Consider the following 23,014-nt stretch of genomic DNA (forward strand, 5'->3'; position numbering starts at 1 on the left):
TCTTAAGTCTCACACTTTCTCTTTCTCGCTGTCATGCCCCCTCCCTCCCCCCTCCCTCTGCCACAAAATGTGGAGACCGAATCAGTTTGGGTTCTCTCCAGCAGGTGTCATTGTTGAGCTGTTCTCTGTGTGGTCACCCTGCTGTGTGTGGCTCTTCTAGGGGAGTCCCTACTGGACGCTGGAGACACACCTGGAGGGGAAGATCAGAGGGTAGATGTTCAGGATAGCGGTACTTACTGTTCCAGAGACTGTGTGTGTGTGTTGAAGGTCGTCTTACAGGTGATGACCGAGGAAGTGGTGGAATGTTATTGAACACTGCTGACCCCCCCTCACCCCCACCCAAACAGGTACAGCACCATTAGATGCACCTCCAGTGAACTGGGAAGTCATATTTGTCTCTGGTGGGATACTTGTCACTCAAGCTTTTTCAAGCGAATCTTTAACTGACCAACTGTGTTACGGTGTAGGTTATTTAGGCCGTGGACTTGTGAGGGCTGTGTATCTGTAAACTCCAGAACAGTGTTGATGCGGCTCAGTAAATTACATGTCTGTAAACACCCACATGCAGAATCCCTCTGTCACACTGGGCTGTCTTTGGGACCACCTGACGGTTCTTAACAACTGACAGCAGTCCTACCTCTGTAATCGCGTGGGAGGCGTCTCCACGGCAACCAGGAGTTGCAGCATTAAGGGAGTCTTGGTGTGTGTGGGTGTGTGTGCATTTGTGAGGGACAGACTAGGATAAAGCCTAGAGGAAGAAAGAAAATCCTTGGAGGTTTGTTTTCTGTTTTACTGATTGTCAGTGGAAATCCAGATCAGTATAAATACCATGCGTCATAATATTGAAGAAAACTCTAGGTGTAAGTTGGTTATATTCTTGATGGTTGCATTTCCTGGCAAGATTTACATTTTACATTTTTAGTCATTTAGCAGACGCTCTTATCCAGAGCGACTTACAGTAAGTACAGGGACATTCCCCCAAGGCAAGTAGGGTGAAGTGCCTTGCCCAAGGACACAACGTCATTTGACACAGCTGGGAATCGAACTGGCAACCTTCAGATTACTAGCCCGATTCCCTAACCGCTCAGCCACCTGACTCCCTAAATGGCCAATAATAATACATTCATATTTCTATTTTAAAGAGGTGAATTCAAAACCAACAAATTCGGTGGTGTTAAAATGTCAATATTCAGTGCCTTTTTGAAATTCAAAACATAATGTCACTGATTTGCTTCCATACAAGAGTAAGTTTCATGCATTGTAGCACTTAGCAGGGGGTGCATTTCCTGGCAAGAAAGAATACAGCCCTGCCCTGAAATGCATTTCCAGCCCTGCCCCGAAAATTATTTGGACGAATTTTTACATTTACTAAGCAAGCCCCGAGTCTCTCTATAAAATGCCCCCTTTACAAAGTGACATCCAGAGTGTTGTCACTCTCTGACCTGAGCACAGCACGGATTACAATGTTGCCAACAGTGACTAGTGTCCTCTAATAAGTCACTTTCACCTTGACGCCGTAGGAGATTTCAATAGTTCAGTTTGTTTAATAAACTTAGGTGATGTCACAAAATATAAATGATAAAGTAAACGGTACAACTTGATGCAACTATTACAACTAAAAAATATTGATACAAATAAAACAGATGCAATTGAAAAACCATATGCCTGCAAGCGTTTCTAAACGCAATGCCCAATGCTTTTGTCTAGTTAGTTATTCACCTCCTAATTAACACAGGTGAGGCGATACCAATCAATAATTCCAGGTGTCAATAATTTGTTCTGCCAGCAGGGTCATAAACTCAACCTTCAATTCAAAGAAAACCAAACTAAAGTACAATTGGCTCCTACGTTCTGAGAATCACATTTTCCAGGGGTTACAGTACACCCGGACACTCTTTCTCTCTCCACCCCCTTTTTTCTCTGATTCACTGACGTCTATCTCTCTCTACACTGAGAAGTAATCCTGCTATTTTTACCATTTACAATCCAGCTACCCACTAGGCACCAGGAGCCTGTTGGGAAATGACGGAACGCTACATGAATGCTGGCTTTTGTGAGCTAATTTGTAATTCACACAGGAATTTACATAGATCTCTGAGACACACATGCACTAACACACAGTGGTTTTAACTCACTCCACCGATTATACATTATGCAACAAGATTCCGGTCATTAATAAAAGTCGATGGTCAGGATTGAGTACAGGCTGCGTCTGGGTGTATTTGTGACCCGTTTGATACCCTTCATCTTTTGTACGACTTGTTTTTGTATTTCGAATGAACTGATGTGTAGAAAGTGGTCTGCGTAAAAGTGAAGGCGTGTATGGGAGTTGCAGTTCTACCTCCCGCCACTGGGGAGCAGTGCAGAGCCAGGCATGTGAGCGGCTCTGCAATGAGACCAGCGTTCGTTCCTGTCTCACACTTTCTGGGGATGCAGAAACATACTGTTATATGTAATTCTTCATGAAGCATCTGATTTTTGGTCTCTCTCCCTCTCTCTGAGCCTTAATTCAATTGCATTCATTTCAATTTAACCCTTGTGTAGCCTTCGGGTCACATGACCCAAAGGTTCATAACGAACCACCATTGTGTTTACCCAATTTTACCCAATACAAAAACAAATACAAATAATTTTCTTTTAACCTTCACTTTGTTTTTGTATGCGGTAAAGTTGTCGCAATATGACGGTGGGTCACAATGACTGATGGGTCAGAACGACCCGAAGATAACACAAGGGGTTAAAGAAGAGAGTGGAAGACACCTGATTGGATGCTAATGTGGGACAGGACAGCCAGATGACGTAATGTTTGAAGTGGACTTGAGAGAGGTGGAGGCAGACAGGTGAGGGTTTTTTTTTCCAGCGCTAAGTGTGTAGAGAGAGATGTGTGTGGGTGTGAAGGGCCATGATCACTCGAAGATTAAGAATCTGACCTACCATGGAGATGAGCTGAGCTGAGTACAGCTGATCTGCTCTTGGACTTGGGTAAGGGTTGATAAAGGCTCCCAATCTGCTCTAATGTTACTCTCGCTCTCTCTCTGTTCATCTCGCTCTCTCTCACACTCTCTCCCCCAGCTTGTCTGCTATGGGAGTGTGCTGTTTCTTCACAGATATTCATGCATAATGCGTTCAGATTAGGGAGCTAATTGCTAATGATCCCTGAGCTAACCCCTGCATACGTTTTTAATTGCTCTCCTCATTGGAGCTGTTAAACAGGCTCTTCAAGGTAATTGGCCGAGACCGACAGGAACCATGAAGCCGCAGGTCCTCCTGGCTGTTAATTGGTCTGAATCATTCTGAACGGGGTCACCAGGTGACGAGATCAGGGGCTCAGCCTTCTGTCTACAAGGAAATGGACAGGACTGTCAAAAGCAGCTACTCTCTCTGCCTCTGTCGCTCTCTGCCTCTCTCTGCCTCTCTGTCGCTCTCTGTCTCTCTCTCTGCCTCTCTGTCGCTCTCTCTCTCTCTGCCTCTCTCTCTCTCTGTCTCTCTCTGCCTCTGTCGTTCTCTGTCTCTCTCTCTCTAGCAGAAATATATAAGAAATAAGAAAATGGTTTTTCTCCACAGCCTGTACTGAGGGGGTCAGATCTCCTGCTGAACACACCTGTAGGAATGAGCATGTCTGCTGACTGTGCATCGATCCAAGCACTCAGACTAATGACTGAGATCCGAGGTTTAGCAGGGAAAGGTCATCTGCTGGGGTCATCTGCAGGGGTCACTGGTCAATATGCACCGTCTTCTACCAAGTCAGTTCCTGCTGCTTAAATATGCAGACATACACACACACAGGGGGGCAGTAAGACATGTCATCCTGCCCATGTTGTACTTTGGCCTCTCAGCATCCCCATCCAGGTCAAACAGGCAGATAAACAGACAGCAAAACAGGCAGGCATGCAGACATATCAGAGAGAGGAGGAGAGGAGTGAGAAGAGAGTGAGGGAAGAGGAAGACAGGAGAGGAGAGGAGGAAAGGACTGAAGAGAGTGAGGAGAGGTAAGTGAGAAAGAGAGGGAGGGAGATGGGAAGCGGTGAGTGAGGAAGAGGGAGAGAGGGAGAGAGAGAGAGAAGGGGGGAGTGGACAGGTTAGAAGTGTGTATAGGAGGGTTAATGGGATGACATGGCCCTTGTTTCTCTGAGGTGCATTCCTGGTGCAGTCAGAGGGCCAGGCCAGGATATTCTGGTGCTGCGTGTCCAATCACAGTACAGCAGACAAGAACACCAGGCACAGACTCTCACACACTGGGCCTGAGCCACAACACACACACACATTGAATATCCCTACTGCAGCTGGAGCTTAGACACACCCATACACACACACACACACACACAGCCATGATCTAGCTCCCTCCTCGGTCTGTCTGCCCCATCTCCCATGCCTGGTTCCCGGAGGAATCCACTCCTGGTTTTCTGCCTCGCTTGTTCCCTGCTTCAGAAACTAGGTCAGTGTTTGCTTTGTATTATTCAGGAACTGGAGTGATTGTGCTTGCAGGCCAGGAGGGAGGGTGGCGCTCCTCACTACAATCTGAGGGACATACGTTCACACCAGCGCTCAGACCACGGTTCACACCAGCGTTCACAGTAGTGTCGACACACACAGACGACAGTGGGTGACAGTGTGTGAGTCTTTGACTGCAAAGACTCACACAAACATAGTCATGTCTCACACAGTCACTCACCAACACACACGGGAGTCTGGACTCAACACACACCTCTGCTGAGAAGGAGGTACAGACACACACAGAGGAAACAGGAACTTTTTATTGGGGTGACAGAGTAGAAAAAAAGTAGGGAAGTGGACAAAAATAAGATTTACGTGAATGAGTTAGTATGTGTGAGCTACATAATATGGATGAGTTAGCGTGACCTGTAAGAGTCTAAACTGATCAGCTGACTGCCTCTCACCTCTACCTAGCAGAGGTCAGGGAGGTCATGTGACCTGGAGGTCAGGAAGTTGTCTACCGGGAGTTTTGTGTGGCTAATCAGGAAGTCCTTCCTTGTCCCCTTGGCACGATTAACAACCTATTTGTTTGTTTTTACCTGTTGGCCCTGGTAACCAACTCTCAACGTCCCCTTTTCGAATGCCACCAAGTCAGACTGATGTATTGGTTGTCTCCATGGTGACCGACAACAGCAGTGACGAGTGTGATTTTTTCCTGGTTCGGTTTCATAGATAACAGGATGGGTACCTACCAGACCTGTTGCTATGACTACGTCCTTCAGAGTGGTGTGAGAAGGTGGCATCATTGTGACCTCTCATGATGGAGACAAGCTAATGAGGAGTCAGATGACTTAACGGTTAGGGAATCGGGCTACCAAGCAGAAGTTTGCCGGTTCGTGCCAATGACGTGTCCTTGGGCAAGGCACTTCACCCTACTTGCATCGGGGGAATGTCCCTGTACTTACTGTAAGTCGCTCTGGATAAGAGCGTCTGCTAAATGACTAAATGTAAATATGAATGTAAATGAGGAACCAGACCGGATCAACCAGGACACGCACTGCCATGACAACGTGAACCTCCCTTTGATATCTCTGATTGGTTACCAAGACGCTGCCTCGATACCAAGAGACCTCCTACAAAAAAGTTGTGTTTGTGTGTATTCCAGTAGTATGTAGCCTCACAGGATTACAGGATTTATTCCTTGTTTGTCCTGGAAACCTAATAGGTTCCTTAAACACTCTTGGGACGCATTCATAACAAAAGTAACCCACAGGAATCATTATGTTGTTTATACCAGAACAAAACACACTTTTATACCACATGCAGACACACATCTCTACTCCCAGAGTCCACACACACATACACTCACACATGCACTATGCTTCTATTCTGTAACATTGACAAAGAAGTATCATTTATTGTAAATAATTCACCTGATTCTCAGACATCCATCTCAGCAGCCAACAAGTGAGGGTCAGTGAGTTTGTGTCTGTTTGTCTTTGCATGTGCCCTCTGTGTGGGTGTGTATGCGTGTTACTGAGTGTGTATTTGTATGTGTGTGTAACCGTGTGTGTGGTTGTGTTTATGTGTGTGTGAAGTTGTGGGTGTATTTGTATGTTCAGGCATGCCTGTGTGTGTGTGTGTTTCTGTGTGCATGTGTGTATATGGTAAGTGTATGTGTGTGTGCGTCTGGGTTGGGATGGCCAACTCTGGGCAATGCTGGCTGATCTCCAAGCACCTTCCGTGACAGAGACAGACAGTTGGACAGGGTGGGAGGGAGGAGGGTGAGGGGAGGTAGGAGGGTGAGGGGAGGGAGGAGGGTGAGGGGGAAGGGAGATCAGGGAAGGGAGGAGGGAGGTGGGGAGCATCTTCCTCCGGCACAATCTGTTCCTCTAAGACCTCAGCCTGTCTAGGTTCAGTCAGGTCTGGGATTGTCCCTGCCAACCCTGACACAGAGAGATCCTAGCAGGGGAGAGAGACACTCTCCGAAGTGTTTTCCTCCAGAGAAACACAGACCCACAGCTGTTATAGTTGATATTTTGTCCATGAACACAGGAAATAGCTAGAACTGCAAGACAGAGAGAGATAGGTAAAGAGAGAGAGAGAGGAAGAGTTAGAGACAAAACAGAGGGAGAGAGAGACTGAGAAAGCATGTGCACATAAACGTGTGTGCATGTGACTCCACTCAGAATGCAGGAAGGAGACAGCTGGGTAGTGTGTGTGTGTGTGTGTGTGTGTGTGTGTGTGGGGGGGGGGGGGGGGGGGGGGTGTTTGTGTCTGGGCCTGGGGGGTAGAACTGGGCCAGGGTCAGCTGGGTTTGACTCCACAGATATTTTCCTCTCTCACACCAGGTTGATATCAGGAATTACGAAAAGTTCAAACCGACAATAAAAACCACATGGCATGTAGATAATGAGTCGAGCTAGCCTCCAGTATCTGTGTTTGCATGACGGTAAAGGAACAGCAGAGAGGAGCACGATACCCACAACCATTGTTTGTTGTGTGTGTGTGTACTTGTGTGTGTACTTGTGTGTGTGTGTACTTGTGTGCGTGTGAGTGTGTGCCTGTGTTTCAGCCTCTAGAGCAGAAGCTGTAATTATGGGGTTCATTGAAGTTATCTGAAAAGATTCTGTCCACTGTGTCTGCAGATACAGGACTACTTTGATCTAGAGTAAACCGTTCTGTATCCAAGAAACTGCCTCGTCAGGAAATACATTTACATTTAGTCATTTAGCAGACGCTCTTATCCAGAGCGACTTACAGTAAGTACAGGGACATTCCCCCCGAAGCAAGTAGGGTGAAGTGCCTTGCCCAAGGACACAACGTCATTTGGCACGGCCGGGAATCGAACTGGTAACCTTCAGATTACTAGCCCGACTCCCTCACCACTCAGCCATCTGACTCAGAGATAAATAGGATTCAGCCTTTTGTCCACAACCGTGTCCTCTCTCACACACACAGGTACACACAACCACACACACACAAAGATACATGCACACATACACACACACACACAGGCACACACACACAAAGATACATGCACACATACACAGCATAGAAAGAACTTGAGCAGTCAATATGAAACACCTATTGAATGCCAGGTCCAACTGAGTGTAATGGAAATTGTGGCCTCCCACAGGAAGTGTGGATTCACCTGAATTAGTAAGCACAACAATACAACAGAAGATCAATAAAAGACCACACACACACAAAAGAGAGAGAGGAAACAAGAGTCAAAGGGGAAGAGTGCGAGAGTGAGAAGGGAAAGAGATTAGAAACCTCCAGTTACGCTCATAATCAACCCCAAGAAACACCTGTGTCGCAGCACTCCCATGTCATGAGGCTTCAGGTGTCAACAGAGATCAGCCAGCGTGCACCCACACTTGGGACCAGGGGTAACTATGGGGATGAGAACCCTACACTCTTTATTGTGAGATGTGGTCCAGATGCTCTGGATTACTGAGACAGAGAGTGAGAGACAGAGAGAGAGAGAGAGAGAGAGAGAGAGACAGGAGGTTGTGTCACACTGCATGTGAAATATTTACCCTCCTGTACCCCCACAGTGCGAGTCCCCCCCCCACCACCACCACCACCACCTGTCTATATCAGAGTGAAACAGTACCTCATGGCCTCCTTCAACCTGTCAAAAATCTCTGTCTCTACATTAGAGAGACAGAGATTTGTGGCTGGTCATGGTTCTGACACACTCTACCATTACCTAGACCCTCTGTACTGTACTGAGGGTAAGGGTGGACTGTCCCTTTAAATCCACTGACATCACAGTCAGGGGGCATTGTTACCAAGGGTTACTGGGGGTAGCCAGGGGAAGCTGGAGGGGAAGAGTCAAATAAGAGTTGAGAGGAGGAGGGTTAGGGTTCCTAGTAAGGTCAGATGTCCCTGTAATCTGGGATGACCTCCCATGGCACCACACTCATCTTGACAGAATTATGAGTTATGATTATTATTATGCATGTGTCATACATATATATACATATATACTGTATATATAGTACACACACACACACACACACTCAACACCAACCATCTTTATGCTTCATCCCCTCCACTGTGTGAGTTCAGCTCTTTATATTTATCAGCCATTTACACACATGAACACACATGTACACACACACACCCATGTACACACACACACATGTAGACACCCACCCACACGCAGAGACACACACATGCAAACACTCGCACACAGAGCAAGAGTGTGTTTGCGTGTTCCCCATCCCAGCACCACCTGATCTGATGAGATGAGATCTCTGGAGCCCGTAAAGGCCGTGTGCATCCACACAGACGTCAGGGTCAGCAGGGGCACAGCAGGAGAGAGGTGTTGCGTCATCACCCTTCTCTGAAAAAGGGATGACTGAGAGGGAGGAAGAGGGAATAAAGGGGGGGATTTGATGCAGTCGTAATCCCGGAGTGAGCAGCAGGCCTGTGGATTGTAGACACTCATGCACACACAGACATGCACACACACACTCGCACAGACATGCACACACATGCACACACACACACACACACACACAGGCATGCACACACACACACACATATACATACAGAACATGTGATGAATCCCAACATAATAGTGCATAGTTTTAGCATTAGACATGCAGACGTAAACATGCCAGGCTGCAGCTCAGAGTAGCAGAGAGGGGACCCAGTGCGGGACAGGAATGTAAACAGTTGAACATGGATTCCCCACTACTCACCGGAGAGCAGGGCGTTTCCCAGGGTTCAGAAGGGTACAGTCCACATCCTCTCATTCACTGGATGTTTCAAACCCCTCCTCACTGTATACAACCTCCAAGGCATGGAACGTACGTTTTCTATGAATCTGATGAGGTCATTATAGACAGCCATGAATCTTCAGATATTTTACTCTATTTTCTGCATATAAAAAACGTTTGTCACTTTGATTAATCCAACAGAGTAATATATATAGGTTGATGTGTAGGTTGCTGCAATGCTTCGTATTCATGCCTTTGCGGCTGCCAAATCAGCCCATCGACATCTGTTATGTTTGTAGATGGATGAGGAAGATGAAGGGGAGAAGGAGGTGGAAGAGGAGGGGAAGAAGGATGTAGAGAGACAGATGAGGAGGAGCAGAGGAGGAGGAGGGGGGGAGGAGCAGGAAGAGAAGGAGCAGGATGAGGAGCCTGAGGAGGAGCAGGAGGAGGAGCAGGAGGAGGGGAGGAGGAGGGGAGGAGCAGGAGGAGAAGCAGGAGGAGGAGGAGAGGAGGAGGGGAGGAGCAGAGGGAATAGAGAACAACAGAAAGGAGGAGGAGGAATACATGAAATGTAAGAGGATGAGAAGGAGGAGAAGCTGGATCATTCCAGCTTGTGTTGTAGAGGGTGTCACAAAGACCAGCCGGCTGTTCACCAAACAGCTGTGAGTGTGTGTGTGTGAGCGTGCGTGCATGTGGGTGTTTGAGTGTGTGTGTGCGTGAGTGCTCTCAACTTCTGGGTTTAGAAAGTTGTTCAGACTCCTACACTGATGTCCTTTGTCTGAAAAACAATCCACTTCAATATATCACATGACATACACACCCTGTGACAGAACAAGACAATTAGCCTCCGTGAAATAGCATCACGTCTTAGTCCTCTTCATCAGGACACAAACACATATACAAATACACACATATTTATAAATATACACATGAAAACAGATACACGCATGTTTATAGACACACAAGCAAACACACACACATATTCATACAAACACACACAAACACATACACACATACATACACTCGTGCAAACAAACACGTTCTCGTTGCACACATGTACATACACAAGCACAGTTTTTATTTTGGAGGTTATTTAAGTCAAAGCAAACAACGTGAACCCTGACAACAGGTAACCGAAATCCCCCAGAGACAGAGAAGCAAGCTTTTGAAATGTTGACTTTTTATGTAACATAAAGGTTACATAGGTTTGGGTTTGGCAACATTTGGCAGATGTCACAACAAAGCTTTTTTTGTGTGGAATAGTTGCATCTACAGTTTAGATGTGTGTGTACATAAATAGACACACACGCACAAACAGAGGGACAATGACACTCTCTGACCTACATCTAGCTGTATTGACTGGCAGAGCCAGCGGACACGTACACTGTTTTTGGAGAGTAAAATAAGTAGGGTAGCATACACTATCAATCAAAAAGGCCTAACGTATTATTTATCATATGGCTCAGATTTTCTATTCCGTGTCCTATGGCTGAAATAAATGGCTGAGAATGAAATATAGCGTACGCGTTGCCTGTTTCAAAGACCGTAGTATGGTAACAAGCCATCTGAAAAAAAGTGACTCAGGCGTTTTTCCATGCAAGGTTGAATACACGCAATCCATTGTGTCCCAACCGACGAGACTGGAGACAGCTCGTCAACAGTCATTGGTTAAAAGTAGGTCAACTCCCTATTATTCACGTGAACGACTTTCCTCCCGGCGTCTCTTTTCTCGGCGCTTCCTCCAGTGCGCTAACACCACGGTCTGAGAGCGTCACACATACTTCATAAATGATGACTGGATGCAATAAACCCAATATAGAACAGGCATTGCACAACGTTTGAGACATAGGCCTACAGTTCCAAATTACTATTTAATTGTTTGTTATAACTCATAATATGTATTATTAGGTGTGCTCTGCCTTCGGCAAGGGCACAACCATTATTCTCTCACATATATATTCTTATTCTTTCTTTTCCCACCCCTAAGCCTCAGTCAATATTCGGACAACATAGACAGCGTAGGTGTCACAAGTTTCGTCTTGGTAGCGATTGAGTTGCTTGTATTTTTATTTACGTTCCGTTGCATGGTTTAAGTTTAAATTACGTTTTTGTGGCAAAAAAACTGCCTTATGTCAACGAAGTGTACTCAGTGCTAGCCTACGTCAAAACGTCGGCACACGTTAGCAACGACGCATTAGATACGACGTGCATAGAGACTGTTGCACAGCAAGTATCGTATCGTGCTGTGGTGGACTAGCAGCATTATACATTTAAGCAATTCAAGACTTCCATGTACAGTAAGTAATGTCACATTAAATAATGTATTTAAACTCAAGCTTGTGTGGTGCGTCTTCAATGCCACAGCCTAAACTTTATGTCAAAAGAAAGTTTTTAATTTCCGTCGCATTCAAACAATCCCCTCAGTGTAGTTTGGCTAGCAACAGCAGCTAGCACTAGGCTACAATAGCTTGCTTGTAGCACAATTCAGCTTCTCCAGGCAGGGCTCTAGACTGAGACAAAAAAGTCGCTTTTGGCTTTGTTACTGACAATGATCGCTTCCAGCAAACTTTTTTTGAATTAGCCATTCCCCCTAAATAAATAGCAAGCTTATTTACGTGGTAGGGGGGTATTTTCAGTCAGCAGATGGTACTAGTATTGTTTGAATCGCGATTCCATCTGAAAAATACTGCCGGTGACAACGTGGTTAGAATAGCTTGTTTCAAAGGGGGTTCAGCTTGTTTATTAAATGGACCCGCAACCGACACAAGCAAGCACACCCTACAATTTCCCCAGAAATTGTATCCTCTCTAGTTATATTATGTAATATATGCATAGGCGCACTTGTTACGAATTCCACAGGGTGAACGAGTCCTATATAATGTTGCCTAATTGTTTTCACGGTTAAGAAGTGGTTACTAATCAATGGACATCATTAATCGCAATTTGCGTTTTTAAATAATATCAAATCGCGTTTGAAATAGTCAAAGTTAAACTAAGGAGTCCGGGAGTAGGGCTGAAGGGCTTGATCTCTGTGCTGACTCCTCTCTCAGGGTGAGTTTGGCCAACGGTTTGACGTCAGTAGTAGCCAAAGACTTTGCACATGGGACAAGCTGTCCCACAAGCTTCAGGCTCCACCTCAGCTCTGCAGCAAGCAACAGCTCTGTGGCTTCTTTAGCTGCTGGAGACGTTCAGCGAAGATTGTATCCTTTCGTTTATGCACGGATATCCATTTCTTGGGTTTCCCAAATCAAGGTTGGATCGAGACTTTAAAGGGATTTTGACGGTTCGATTCACATTTTTCGACGGTTTGGATTAAAGTTTTTTAAGCGTTCTATCGCTTCAGACCCATGGAGAAAATGGCCAGACCGCTGTCTGTAAACCCAACTTTCCGTCCGCCGACCCATGGCGTGCTGAAGTCCCTGCTCGAGAACCCTATGAAACTACCCTTTCAACACGATGAAGGTAAAAGTAAACAAGACAAGGATCGTGTTCGCCAGTGTGTATCCCACCAGCTTGACCTGTTCTCGCTCTGAGTGTTTGTATCATACCGTACAGGGAAAACGTATAGGCTACGGCTACGTGCTGGGTCTGGCTGTGCGCTCAATCCTTTACGCGCCAGTCAAGGATGTCGAGTTTATAAGTTACACAAACAAATCTGTGCTTTCGCTGCATATATGTTTTCTGCAAGTACTATAATGAATGTTTCTTGCCACTGTGTGGCACTTCTGTCAGACTAGGGGACTGCTTCGGACATCCGCGCAATCTTTGCGGGATCAAATTTGTATACAGCCTTCCTCAATTCTAAATCCGAAGTCCATCACACACACACGGTCTGTCATCATAAAACAAGTAATGTGTGTGTGTAGATAAGGCTTATCGCGCCACGATAGGAGGTTGGTTGGGTATTTCGACGGACCGTTTGCAGGGTCAGAGAAATGCGATCACCTGTGGTTTAGGAGGAAGAGGCTGCGCGCGGAGGCTGCGTTGTCCACAGTGGTCCACAGAGGGGGCTGTTTCCCGCCACAGCACCCCCACGACCAAACATGTAATTTACTAATAATGTAAACATTTTATGTCATTATTTTTTCCAAAGCGACATGGGGGGCTCTTGATCAAGTACAGATCCTTCCTTTTTGATGGTGGTTCTTCTCAAGGCTCTCAGGCCAGAAAAGCTAACTTTAGACACAGTGTGGACTTCAGTGGCAGAGAGCTGACACAAGCATCATTCACTGACAGAGACAAGACACAACCAAAGATGGAGACCGGTGGAAGCTGCAACTAGAACATGCATGTGGGAGGAACTTCCTTAGCACCTATGTCAGCTGGGAGTGGGAGCTCCTCATAGGACAACAATGCTGATGTTGGTGAGGGTGCCAGGGTGACAGGGTGAGGGTGATGGGGTGACCGGATGAAGGTGACAGAGAGAGGGTGACTGGGTGAAAGGGTGATAGGTGACAGGATGAGGGTGCTAGGTGACAGGGTGACAGAGAGAGGGTGACTGGGTGACCGGATGAAGGTGACAGAGAGAGGGTGACTGGGTGATAGGTGACAGGATGAGGGTGCTAGGTGACAGGGTGACAGAGAGAGGGTGACTGGGTGACCGGATGAAGGTGACAGAGAGAGGGTGACTGGGTGATAGGTGACAGGGTGAGGGTGCTAGGTGACAGGGTGACAGAGAGAGGGTGACTGGGTGAAAGGTGACAGTATGAAGGTGACAGGGTGAGTGTAACATGGTGTCACGATGACTGACAGCTGTGCTTCCCTCAGAGGCTCTCCTGGAGAGCAGCTGCTCTTCATAACACCCAGCAGAGAGGTCATGAGTCACTCCCAGCAGACACAACGCTTTAACCCCCCCCCCTGTGCTTCTCCTCGGCAGTGGCGTTCGCTAAAGAGAAGGAGAAGGAGAAGAAGCTGGAGGATGAGGGCTCGGCCGGTCACCCCCCCCAGTCAGCCTTCCTGGGCCCCACGCTGTGGGACAAGACGCTGACCTACGACGTGGACAACTTCCAGCTGGAGTACATGGACCTGCAGGAGTTCCTGTCCGAGAACGGCATCCCCGCGAGCGAGCAGGGACCCTCCCCGGGCCCCCAGCCCCCCGCCCTCTCGGCCTCCACCCCCACCCTGACTTCTGGGGTGGACCTGAGCAGCAGAACCTGCACCTCCACCACGCCCTCCCAGACCCTGCTGCACAACCCTGCCAGAACAGGTACACACAGGCACACAGGCACACACACAGGCACTCAGTGTTTGAGAGAGTGAGTGAGTGAGTGAGTGAGTGAGTGGGTGATTGACAAAGTGGAACCTCGGTGGGTGGGGCTGATGCTATGCTGGTTGCTAAGGTGACTGAACAGGTTAGACTAGAGCAGACTGAAAGAGAGAGAGAGGTCAAAGGAGTCAAGCGAGAGAGAGAACAGGTATAGAGAGAGACAGAGAGAAGGTGAGAAGATGAAGATAGAGAGTTGAGAAAATGCTGTTGAATAAGACACACAGTCATATAGTACACGCACACAATATCTTCCTCTCTCTCTGCATGGAGCAGGGGATAGAGAGGAGAGATGGCCTGATCTCCCTCTCTCTCTGCATGGAGCAGGGGATAGAGAGGAGAGATGGCCTGATCTCCCTCTCTCTCTGCATGGAGCAGGGGATAGAGAGGAGAGATGGCGTGGTGTGACAGAGCGGCACCTTAAGACTGGCTGGTTGCCATGGTTTCACCGTGGCGATGGAGGAGGAAGAGGAGAAATATATGGCTGCTGTAATTATGGCTCTGACCCTGGAAACGCACAGCTGGTACTCGCTCTGTCACTCTGCAGAACAGGCTGAGTTTAAGAACCTGACAGGCTGGTTACAGGCTGGGTTAAAGAATCTGACAGGCTGGTTACGGGCTGAGTTTAAGAACCTGACAGGCTGGGTTAAATAATCTGACAGGCTGGTTACAGGCTGGGTTTAAGAATCTGACAGGCTGGTTACAGGCTGGGTTTAAGAATCTGACAGGCTGGTTACAGGCTGGGTTTAAGAATCTGACAGGCTGGTTACAGGCTGGGTTTAAGAACCTTACAGGCTGGGTTAAATAATCTGACAGGCTGGTTACAGGCTGGGTTTAAGAATCTGACAGGCTGGTTACGGGCTGGGTTTAAGAATCTGACAGGCTGGTTACGGGCTGGGTTTAAGAATCTGACAGGCTGGTTACAGGCTGGGTTAAAGAATCTGACAGGCTGGTTACCGGCTGAGTTTAAGAACCTGACAGGCTGGTTACCGGCTGAGTTTAAGAACCTGACAGGCTGGTTACAGGCTGAGTTTAAGAATCTGACAGGCTGGTTACAGGCTGGGTTTAAGAACCTGACAGGCTGGTTACAGGCTGGGTTTAAGAATCTGACAGGCTGGTTACAGGCTGGGTTTAAGAACCTGACAGGCTGGTTACAGGCTGGGTTTAAGAATCTGACAGGCTGGTTACGGGCTGGGTTTAAGAACCTGACAGGCTGGTTACAGGCTGGGTTTAAGAACCTGACAGGCTGGTTACAGGCTGGGTTTAAGAACCTGACAGGCTGGTTACGGGCTGGGTTTAAGAATCTGACAGGCTGGTTACAGGCTGGTTCTTAGTTGCCTCCTAGTTGCTTCCAGGCTGGTTCCATGGTGATGTGGGATCAGGAAGCTAGGATGTAGCGGCATGGCTACATGACTCCTGCAGAAAACAGTTGTGTTTTCATGTTTTCGCTTTCATCGATTCTATCAGCCGGGTACCACTCAGTGGTAGGAATGTGACTGCTGATCACAATTTCGCAGGTTCAAGTTTCCCCCTGTATGTCCCTTTCAATAAAACTGTCTGCTAATTGTTTAATTCATTTCATTAAATTAATTAATTAATTGTTATAAACAAAGTAGAGACAGATATACATTTCATAAATGCTACTATTATAAACACACCTTATGGAGGACACCATGTAACAGTTTAGAACCTTCCCTAGTTGTGCTTTATTATCACTAGAGACTAGATGTTAGTCCTCACCATATCTATTGCCCAGGATATGTCTTTACCTGTGTGGATGTCAGGTAGACCTGACTGTTTTGCTATTGCACTTCTACACACACACACACGCACTTCTACACACACACCTGATCAAACACAGGAAACAGGCAGGTCTGGAGGGAACACACAATCAGGGCAGGAGAGATTGGTGTGCGCGTGAAGGGGTTGATGTGTGTTTGTTTTGCTTGGGATAGTTTGGCTGGTGTTCCCCTCCCCACCCCCTTACTGATAAGCTGTCTACCTCTCTCACGTGTGGCCCCATCCTCTTCTCCAGCAGAGCCATGTGATCTACACATGCTGTAGCTGTGTGCCTTCCCCCTTGGCCCCCCCGTCCCCCTCCCCACTCTCATCCTCTCCCTCTCTCCTCGCTGCCGCTAAAATGAGCTTGTCACGCTATGAGCTCCACTCTCTACCCCTCCTTTTTTCCTCTAAGCCCCTCCTCCCTATCTACCCCTCCCTCTACCCCCATCTCTCCCTCCCCCCCTCTCTCTCTCTCTCTCTCTCTCTCTCTCTGTCTGACTCTCTGACTCTCTCTCTCTCTCTCAGAGCCAGAGTGCTGGCTCAAGCACAGACTGTTCTCTGTGGACATCACATGTCTTAGGCTTCCTCTCCTGTCACGTGCATGCTATGTTCTAACCTAGCTTAGCATGTGTGCACACGCGCACGCACGCACACACTCACACACACGCACACTAACAGAAGCTGTGAAGGTAGCAGAGGAGGTAGTGTTGTGTTTACAGCAGCTGAGGGTTGCTGTGCACCCTACCTCTAGTGCACTGCAGACAGGGGTTAAAGGTGTGTATGTGTGCACGCAGTACTGCATTAGGCATACATGAAGTCTATATCTGAAATCTCATATTTGTTCTGGATGTTGTTGACTAACCAGCAACACTATCACAGTGCAGTGCGTGTATGTTCGTGTGCTCCTGGAGTTCTAACTGAGCATGGGAAATGAGGGTTGAGGTTCTGATACAGACGAAGAGACCAAGTACCAGGTACCAGGTCTGTGATGTCACAGTCAAGTACGAGTTCTGTGATGTCAGAGGATCTATATCTGGGACTCGTTTCACTTGTTTATGTGACAGATTGTGTGTGTGTGTGTGTGTGTGTGTCCTCTCCCGGGATACATCCTTGTCCTGTTGTGTCCTGGTTTGGACTCCACATCCAAGTTATTGGCTATAAGATGTTCCAAACCTTATCTCTTCTGCTCTCAACACACACACCATCGAACACATGGATGGGTCAAATGGAGTGCTTGACTCTAAACCCACCCTACCCTGTAACTTATAGTGATCACTTCTTGCCCTTTTGCTCTCACTGCTGTCTAGCTTGGGGTATGTTGTTATGTACACATGTTGATCTAATCTGGGCTGGCAGCTTGTGTCCCATTTAACCCCATAAGGAGCTTGGAGTTTATCTTGGTGATAAGCTAACGGTGTGTGTGTGTGTGTGTGTGTTTGGTCTTGTTTAAGACCCTTGCGCTAAAACTTAAAGTGTTTTTTTCTAGGACGGTTTAGGAAGGTTAGGGGTAGAATTAGTTTTAGGGTTAAAATTACACTAAGTGTTAAGGTTAGGGATTACACGATTTTAAATCGGAATGAATTGTCTGTCCTCACCAAAATGGTTAAACATACCCGTGAGTATGTGAGTGTGAGGGCGTAGAATGAAATAGGTGTACACGCAGGTGTTCCAGGAAGACCTCTGAACTCGGTAGTCGTGAGGGAGGTAGCTGGAAATAGAACTGTGCTCTGGAAGTGTATGCCAGTATCCTGGATTTGTGTACTTGCGTAATAGAATTTGTGGGGACAGCTGTCAGTCGATCGTTGTTGTAACTTGTTGTCTGTGGTTGTTGCGGTTGTTGTCTGTGCGACTGTTGTCTGTGCGACTGTTGCAGGGATGGAAATTAAATGTTTTGTCCACCGGCCACTGTGGCTGGTGGATTTCCAAATCTGCCGGCCACTCAATGTTATTACCAGCCACTTTCTTGTTTTTAACCGACAATGTGTAACTGCATGTGAAAATTAATACTACAAGATCTACAATACTTAAGCAGTTTATTTAATCTCAGTCTCAATGAAACACTGACACTTTCTCTTTTATACATGCACAAACCACGAACTGATATACATTTCATTAAATTAGTAGGGCAGATTAAACAACAAACTAACATTCCTCCACCCATCCTCCCCAATCCCAGTACAGTTTACTCCTGCTCATCAGAATCAGATTCTGAAGTTTCAGAGGTGCTTTCCTGAGCGTTCTTCTTCCACGACAGGGTGAACAGCACCCCGACGCGAAGCGGAGCGTTGTAGCTTCGCTCTGAAGGGGCTTATTTTCCCGATAATGACAACGGCGTTCTATACATTATCCCGCTTATTACACGGCTACTTGCCAAAAAAAACACTGTGTTAACACTGTGTCTTATTACAATTTATATGTTACCATTCGTAGTGTTGATCAGCAGAGAAATAATTCGCCAAAGACGTTGAACTTCATAGACGTTGAACATTCTTTAGGCTTCAAATCAGCTGACGTCGCTAAGCAACGGAGTACGCTGGAGTTGAAAAGTTACCGGACTACTTGCGGAGTGCTACGAAAGACGTGAATCCGAGGCAAAAAGGCCACTTCTCTTGACAGCGGTCAGTTATACATAGCAACGGTCTGTTATCGAAAAATAATTGACTGTAGAACGTTGGGAAGCCCCATTCAAGTGAATGGGGCATTCTATAGCATTAAGAACAGCCGTGTAATAATTTTATTTACCCGCCACGGTGGCCGGTAGGTGAAACGAGTTTACCCGCCACAACACAAAATCACCCGCATTTGGCTGGTGGCGGGTGCTAATTTCCATCCCTGGACTGTTGTCTGTGTGACTGTTGTCTGTGCGGCTGTTGTCTGTGCGGCTGTTGTCTGTGCGGCTGTTGTCTGTGCGACTGTTGTCTGTGCGACTGTTGTCTGTGCGACTGTTGTCTGTGCGGCTGTTGTCTGTGCGACTGTTGTCTGTTGTCTGTGTGACTGTTGTCTGTGTGGCTGTTGTCTGTGCGACTGTTGTCTGTTCGGCTGTTGTCTGTTGTCTGTGCGTCTGTTGTCTATGTGGCTGTTGTCTGTGTGGCTGTTGTCTGTTCGGCTGTTGTCTGTGCGGCTGTTGTCTGTTCGGCTGTTGTCTATGCGGCTGTTGTCTGTTCGGCTGTTGTCTGTGCGGCTGTTGTCTGTGCGGCTGTTGTTGTTATTGTCACTGTCAATGTTGTTGTTGTTGTTGCTGCTGATTAAATTAACTGTCCAACAAGGCCCTTCAGTTCAACAGGCTCCAGAGACAGACTCCAGCTCGTGACCTCTGTAGGGTATCCTAATCCATCTGAGGTTGCGCAGTACAGATTAGCTGCGCAGTACAGATTAGCTGCGCAGTACAGATTAGCTGCGCAGTACAGATTAGCTGCGCAGTACAGATTAGTTGCCTGCAAGGTTGCATGTTCACATGCCCAGGCTAGTCAATAAGGAGGCCTAGCCCTAACCCTCAGTCACTTCCACTCTATCCAACTCTCCCAATCAACTCAACTGACTAACCCACTGATAACCTCACTCCTGTGTGCGTGTGCGTGTGTGTGTGTGTGCGTGCGTGTGTGTGTGTGTGTGTACGTACATTCACTATGAAATAGCGTCCCTTGGTGGAGGAAATATGCAACTACCTCTGTTTTGCTTCGGAGACACGTGGACACTGTTAGATAGTTGCATTCACATGACGTGGTTCCACAACAAACCTAATTACATCCTAGACTCGATATGGTACATTAAGTAGATAGGAGGAGGAATGAGTAGATGTGTTGGAGAGATATGGAAGAGGGAGTACGTGAAGCTGCCAAGGCCTCGTGATCATCTACCTCCCTCTGGGGCCTTCAGCCTGATTATAGAGAGTCTCTGAAGAGCACAGGCCCTGTCCTCCTCTCTCCTCTCTCCTCCTCTCCTCCTCTCTCCTCTCCTCCTCTCTCCTCCTCTCTCCTCTCCTCCTCTTCTCTCCTCCCCTCTCCTCCTTTGCTCTCCTCTCTCCTCCCCTCTCCTCTCCTCCTCTCTCCTCCCCTCTCCTCTTCTCTCCTCCCCTCTCCTCTTCTCTCCTCCTTTGTCCTCCCCCTCTCCTCCTTTGTCCTCCTCTCCTCCCTTCTCCTCCTCTCTCCTCCCCTCTCCTCCTTTGTCCTCCTCTCCTCCTCTCCTCCTCTCTCCTCCCCTCTCCTCCTCTTCTCTCCTCATCTCCTTTCGATCCTGAAGCTACAGACCCTCCCCACCCCCAGTCAGCGGCTAACCTCTCTCCTTCCTCCTCCCCTCCCCAGTCCTGCCCTCCACTGCCAGGAACACCCCCAGCCCCATCGACCCAGATTCCATCCAGGTTCCCGTGGGTTACGAGCCCGACCCGGCCGACCTGGCGCTGTCCAGCGTCCCCGGCCAGGAGATGTTCGACCCCAGGAAACGCAAGTTCTCAGCTGAAGAGCTCAAGCCCCAGCCCATGATCAAAAAGGCCCGCAAGGTCTTCATCCCGGAGGACCTCAAGGTACGAAACAAACTCACCTACAGGGGGGGCTTAAGAATTAGACCTGCATGGCTGGAATAACAACACATGGTTATAGATAAGGGGTTTGTTTGTTGTTTAAGCTTGATTCGGTTACATTTAGTCACATTTAGTCATTTAGCAGATGCTCTTATCCAGAGCGACTTACAGTAAATACAGGGACATTCCCCCCAGGCAAGCAGGGTGAAGTGCCTTGCCCAAGGACACAACGTCAGTTGGCATGACCGGGAATTGAACTGGCAACCTTCGGATTACTAGCCCGATTCCTTCACCGCTCAGCCACCTGACTCCCTTACCTTACGTGCCTGCGTTTGTGGGTCTGTTACGATACAATCTTTTTACATTTGACTCATTTAACAGATCCTTGTATCTCAAGCGTCATGCGCATTGTGCAAACAGAAGTGCAGCAGAAGGGCAAGGATCAGTTCCATGGGTCACATGGGCTAAATAAAATCGCTTCCCTCCGTCCTCCCTTCTGTTCTCCTGTCTCGGAGCGGTTACATAAGCCGTGGGTGGTCTACGGAACAGGATGTGTTGGAAATAGCGGGGGCGGCGCTGGCACAAACCCAGCGAACCCAAACCCTGTCTCCTCCCAGCCGCACAGAAACACACCTGAATATGCATGAGGACACAACCTCGGTGTAGAAGAAGAAGAGTGTTCTGATCGATGGTGTTCTATATTCAGTGAGCAGGCTGCTCTTCCTGCCTGCAGACAGGCTAGGAGAGCGGAGGCCGGCGTGCATATTCATGAACACATGTCGGCGGTGCAGCTGCAGACAGGTCTGTCTGGTGTTGTTTCAACTGCCCATAAACCCAAACCTTTCTCCTGCTCTTTCTTTTTGCCTTTCTGGTTGTGGGTTCACCTACGTGTGTGTGTGCGGGCATGTGTGTGTGTTTGTGTGTGTGTGTGTGTGAGCAGGACGATAGGTACTGGGCCCGGCGCAGGAAGAACAACGTTGCGGCCAAGCGGTCGCGTGACGCACGGCGCCTGAAGGAGAACCAGATCGCCATTCGAGCCGGCTTCCTGGAGAAGGAGAACACGGCTCTGAAGATGGAGGTGGCCGACCTGCGCAAGGAGCTGGGCCGCTGCAAGAACACTCTGGCCAAATACGAGGCCAGACACGGGGCCCTGTAAACACCCACTCCTCCTCCTCCTCCACACAGGACCTAGTCAATACCACCTTCTGCCCTGCCCTGCCCCCTACTGCCCTGCCCAACACAAGCCCTGCCCTGCCCCCTACTGCCCTGCCCAACATGGGCCCCAGTGAATACCCCCGCCTCCTCCCTTTTCCCCCACCCCCATGCTTGTGTCCTTCACACCCCAGATTGAAGGACAGTGTGTGTCTCCCTTTCGGTGGCACTCCCCCCCCCCTGCCCCTTATCCCCCCCTGCCCCTTATCCCCCCCTGCCCCTTATCCCCCCCCCCCCCACCTACCCTTGAACACAACTCCTTATCATTCAGCTTCTGTGATTCTCTTAATTCAGTTGTCATTGTCTGATGGCATCCCTTCCTCTATTTCTCCCCTCTTCTCTTCCTGTTTGTCAACTGAGTGCGTGCTTGTAGATGGACACACACACACACACTTTCAACTTCCTGGAGGAGTATTGAATCCACCATCTAACCCCTCCCCCTGATCTCAGGCCCCGCCCCATCTTTTCAAAGCTCGTTCGTATTGGAAGAGATTCCATAGTGTCACTTCCTGTCGTCTCCTACCCGTTTGATATGTCTTTTCAGAACTGAGAACTATCGCTCCCTGTCCTCCTCCCTCCATCCCCCTCTTCTTCGTGTGTTTTGTAGTGGTTCCTCTAAGAACCTCGTCTTTGCCGTCTCTCTTAAACGTTAAGGATCTGTTAGACTACCTGTAGAATACCGTTCTCTGCACTCTCCTCTGGAGGGGGTCTTCGTATCGTCTGTTAATTCAAATGGTTCTTTTATTGATGTGCATATTATTGTGTTTCCATTCTTATGTTGGGTGTCTTTTCCTCCCTAAATGCTCACCAGCTGTTTGCTAACGTTTTGGAGCTTCTTTGATGTCAATATTTGCTTATGAGCACTTACCCTCTGTCTCTCTCTGTTTCTTCCCATCTATCTGGTCAACCTGGGAACAACTCTGTCTTACTCAGAGACTGGCGCTGTTAAACATGTCCCTGACCTTGAGCGACAATACTGTGGTTGTAGATGTAACTAAGCTTAAATAGATGTTCCTGTGGAACACAGTACCTGTCTCAAACCTGCCAGACTCTCCAGCCTCAACTCCTGCC

General features: G+C 48.0%; 1 protein-coding gene across 1 annotated transcript; it reads left to right on the forward strand.

The window, feature by feature from the left end:
• Positions 1 to 12,357: 12,357 nt before the first annotated feature.
• hlfa (HLF transcription factor, PAR bZIP family member a) lies at positions 12,358 to 22,078 on the forward strand. Its single transcript, XM_067233077.1, has 4 exons — positions 12,358 to 12,632; positions 14,047 to 14,376; positions 20,517 to 20,734; positions 21,672 to 22,078. The coding sequence occupies exons 1-4, from the start codon at positions 12,518 to 12,520 to the stop codon at positions 21,885 to 21,887; spliced, it is 879 nt and encodes a 292-aa protein (XP_067089178.1). The 5' UTR covers positions 12,358 to 12,517; the 3' UTR covers positions 21,888 to 22,078.
• Positions 22,079 to 23,014: the final 936 nt, after the last annotated feature.

The sequence above is a fragment of the Osmerus mordax genome, chromosome 3 (genome assembly GCF_038355195.1).
Source record: "Osmerus mordax isolate fOsmMor3 chromosome 3, fOsmMor3.pri, whole genome shotgun sequence".
NCBI lineage: Eukaryota > Metazoa > Chordata > Actinopteri > Osmeriformes > Osmeridae > Osmerus > Osmerus mordax.